The sequence below is a fragment of the Parasteatoda tepidariorum genome, chromosome 7, assembly GCF_043381705.1.
Source record: "Parasteatoda tepidariorum isolate YZ-2023 chromosome 7, CAS_Ptep_4.0, whole genome shotgun sequence".
NCBI classification, from domain to species: Eukaryota; Metazoa; Arthropoda; class Arachnida; order Araneae; family Theridiidae; genus Parasteatoda; species Parasteatoda tepidariorum.
The window spans coordinates 1,559,899-1,564,127 of record NC_092210.1 but is presented as its reverse complement, the minus strand read 5'-3'; the positions used below and the strand labels follow the sequence as shown (position 1 = coordinate 1,564,127).

At 28.9% G+C, this 4,229-nt stretch overlaps 1 protein-coding gene across 1 annotated transcript in view; it reads left to right on the top strand.

Annotated features, from left to right (window-relative positions):
- Positions 1-4,229, top strand: part of LOC107441451 (ovochymase-1) — a 37,699-nt gene that overhangs the window by 15,333 nt on the left and 18,137 nt on the right. Inside the window, 1 exon segment of the mRNA XM_071183430.1 lies at positions 446-646. Within this exon segment, the coding sequence (XP_071039531.1) occupies positions 446-646 (201 nt within the window).

The window sequence follows — 4,229 nt, the reverse complement described above, 5'->3', positions numbered from 1 at the left end:
TTTTTTTTTTTTCTCTTTTCAGATTTTTTTTAGTCATTCTGTTTCGAGGACGAAACCCGTCAAAATGGCCGAGAATGTAATAAGCGAGACAACAACCTCTATGTTATCCCGCCAGATGTCGCTCGTCTGAACGAAAGGCATAGAACTTTCTTGATGTAAATGAAGAGAGTCAGTTGGAATTGTCTGTCCGAGTAGTTTCTAAGTGAAACGGATAATCTTAGTGATTAAGACTCTAATTGACATATATATATATATATATATGTATGAAAAACCCTCATTAATAATATTATCTTGCCAGATAAAGTGCGACTCTGCACAAATATTTATGAATGAAATTTTAAGATATTTTTGGAGCATGTTAAAATTGTTGCCTTGATAAGTCTCAATAGTTATTTCCAATTATGAATACTAATTATATCCAAATTTATAATTGTGAAAATTTAAGACCATCAAGGATTTTCATAATTTTTGTTTTTTTTGTTTTCTTGTAATAACTCATATTTTATGTAACTTTAATTTTAGATATCCTCATCCCGGTAATATCAAGATTCATTTAGGTGCTCACGGAAAATTCAACAAAACTCAATACGAACAAATAAGGAGAAGTAAAATAATCATTTCGTATCCAGATTTACAAGGAAATAATGTAAATATTTTTTTTAACTTCATTTTGTTCTAGTCATTGTTGGATTTTGTTGAGAGCAAATCAGACTGAAAGTCACGTAGAACAAACTGAAAACTTAACTTTTATTTACATCAAAAAGAATATAAAAACAATAAGATGTTGCCATCATGTTAGAAACCAAAGCTAAAACATTTTTTCCTTTGTTTAAAAAAAACAACAAACAAAAAAACAAAACAGATTAACTTGACGTTGCCCTAACAGCTTAAGCTGAATGTGTATAATATAACTCTGAATGTTATACACTGAAAAAATTTTGAAACATATATATGAAAGCTGAATGTGCTCTATTGATTAAGTAAGCAAAAATAAAATATTTTAAATCCCAAAAATGTCTGACAACTCTAGGACATAAGAAAATACATTTTGCTGAAGCTAATTTAATCTTACTAGATTTCAAAATTAGTAATAAAGTTTTCCAGCAGATGACGTAGAAAAAATATAAAACAATGTTTATCAAGCTATTAAAAAATAAATTATGCAAATATGAAACAAAGTAAATCAAACCATTCCAATTTTTGCATCTTTTTTCTCAGACTACTTCAATTGGTTGCTTAGCTTTTTCATTATTTTTAAATCATGCTATATAGCTTTTCAAAATTAACCATCTGTTGATGAGATAGCAACTAGTTTCATGAACGAACAAAATGCTGTTAACTGAATATTTCCTTCGGATTTCACTGTTATTTAATCGATTGACGGTAATTTTTAGGACACACGGTATCACCAGTTACGGATTCTAAAAGAAGAAACTAAAGAAAAAGTGGGTTCAAAATTTAACTTTTTCTCATGAGAAGATAAAAAAAAAAATAATATTATCAGCATGTTCTTCATTATACAAGCTAATTTTTAATCTTTACTTATTTAGTGTTTATTATTAGTTAATTTTTAATAGCAAAATGATGACTTTGTCTAACTGTGATGTCTTAAGCCCCATTACAAACTGCAACATTTTTAATTTTTTAATAATGGGATAATTTTTCAATAGAAATTATTATTAAAAAAATATATTAAATTAAATGTTCTAAAGTTTGATGTTTATTACAGTATACCAATAATTGATAACTGCTAAAAAGAGTTTATAAGGATTTTTTTGTGAACAAGTTTTAGAAGCATGTTTAAAAAGTGCAGAATTCAGGATCCTATTTTTAGGAATGAATAAAAAGTTATTAAAATTTAGGAATGAATAAAGAATAAAAATGCTCACATGGGGATAAAACATCGACTCCCCGTCAAATTACATAGTTGTAAAATAAAATACAAATTTATTTTAAATTTAATAACACAACTTACAAAGGAGGGAAATTTCATGTTAATTCTTTGCTGTTTGAGAAACTTTTTCTTATATCGATTCGATCAAAAATTTGAAATTCCACTAGTACCTCAAGATGTACTATTTTACTAGTGTAGATGTGGAGAAACGAAACGTTTTAAACATTGTAAACATTACAGTGCTAAAATATTATTGTTAATTTATTGTTGCAGCGAAGAATTTACTTCAGTTAAATGGTGTGAAAAGTAGTTGGGAATCAGTCATGGAATAGTTGTAGACTGGAATACTTGCGTGAATTCTTTTCTTAAACATGAACAACGAGAAGTAGGAGGACCTGATACGATCGACGAAGTGGACGAAAGTTTGTTTGCGAAGCGAAAAAGCAATGTGGGATGGATGCAATTCCATAACAAAACAGATCTTCGGGAAACGAACGAATGTTTCCATGTGGAGGTGCCAAACCGATCCTCTAACACTTTCAAGGCAATTAAGGAAAATATCGAAATCGAAACTATAATATATTCCGATTCATAGAAATCATACTGCACTAGTAAGCTGGACGATGAAAGTTTCGAACATTTCAAAGTGAACCATAAATATAACTTTTTACATTTTGAAACTGGAACACACACCCAAAAAATAGAGAGACTGTGGGCGAAATACGAAACACAGAGGAACGACATCTCGAAAGTTATCTTCCGTAATTTATGTGGAGAAGGCAAACGGAAGCCCTATTTGAAAAAAATTTTAAGCGATACTAAAATTTTTATGCCTCAGAAGTAAAAAATTTTTTGAACAATTTATTAACTGTTTCTTTACTATTGATTTTGACTAGTGAATGTGTTGCATCTCTCGAAAGCCATTCTGCTTCAAAATTAATAGAACCATTTGTGTATTTAATATCATATTCATACATACTTAACAATAATGAACCATCTAAATAACCTACCTTTTAAATTTTTTACATTTTTTAGCCAAACTAAAGCAGCATGGTCAGTATATATTGCGAATTTTTGGCCAAACAGGTAATGATGGAATTTATTTAAAGAATCTACTATAGCAAGACATTCAAGTTCTGTGATTGCATAGTTTTTTTCATAGTCCCTTAAGGAACGAGAATGAAAAGCTACTGGATGCAATACACCACATTCATCTGTCTGATTTATCACAGCACCAATTCCAACTAACGATGCATCAACGAAAATATGACATTCATGATTAGGATTAAAAATTTTCCAAATTGGTTTACAAATAATAGCATTTTTTAAAAGTTCAAAAGATTGTTGACCCTTTTCTGACCCCACCCATTTTACATCTTTCTTTAACAAGTTACTTAAAGGATGTCGAATATTTGCATAACTATCAATAGATTTATTGTAAACATTTATTGATCAAAGAAATCTGTGCAATGATTTCACATTTTTAGGGGGCATTAATTTTTTAATCACTTCAATATTATGGTTATCGGGTGATACAACCCCATTGCTTATTTCATATCCTAAAAATTCTATTTGTTTTTGCAAAAATGAACATTTTGAAAGTTTTAATTTCAAGTTTTCTTGTTCACAAATATCAAATATCTTTTTAAGATGGGTTAAATGTTCATCATAAGAATTAGAAAATATAATATCATCAAAATAGTTTGTAGCAAATTTTATTTTATGTTTATTTACAATTCTACGAATTGTACGTTGAAGGATGCTTGGTGCACTCTTCCAGCCAAAAGGTAATCTTAAGTATTCAAATAGACCATTGTGAGTAGCGAATGCTAATTTCTCAGTGTCATCAGGATGAATACGAACATGATGATATCCCTGTCATAAATCTATTTTAGAATAATAACTACTATTAGACCATTTTTCAATTAAAGGTAGAGGTTCAGAATCTGTTTTTGTAATTTGGTTCTATTTCCTGAAGTCAACACATAAACGATATCTTTTATGTGTTGATTTTTTATCGTTTTTGAAGACTAGTTACAGGGGCAGTATAAGGGGAGAAACTTTCTTTTATAATGTTATTTTTTAACAATACTTCTTTTTGTACATCAATTTCTTGTTGTTGTTTTGGGGATGTTTTGTAAAGCCTTAGAGATATAGGTAAATCTGAGGTTAACCTGACTCTTTGGGGTTCCATTTTGATTTCTCCCACATCATGCTTATGTTTTGCAAAAATATCATCATAACTTTCTAAAATTTCCTTTAAGTCCACATTTTCTATTTTGTTCTCATTTTTCATTTTTTCGTTTCATTATATATATATATATATATATGGGTT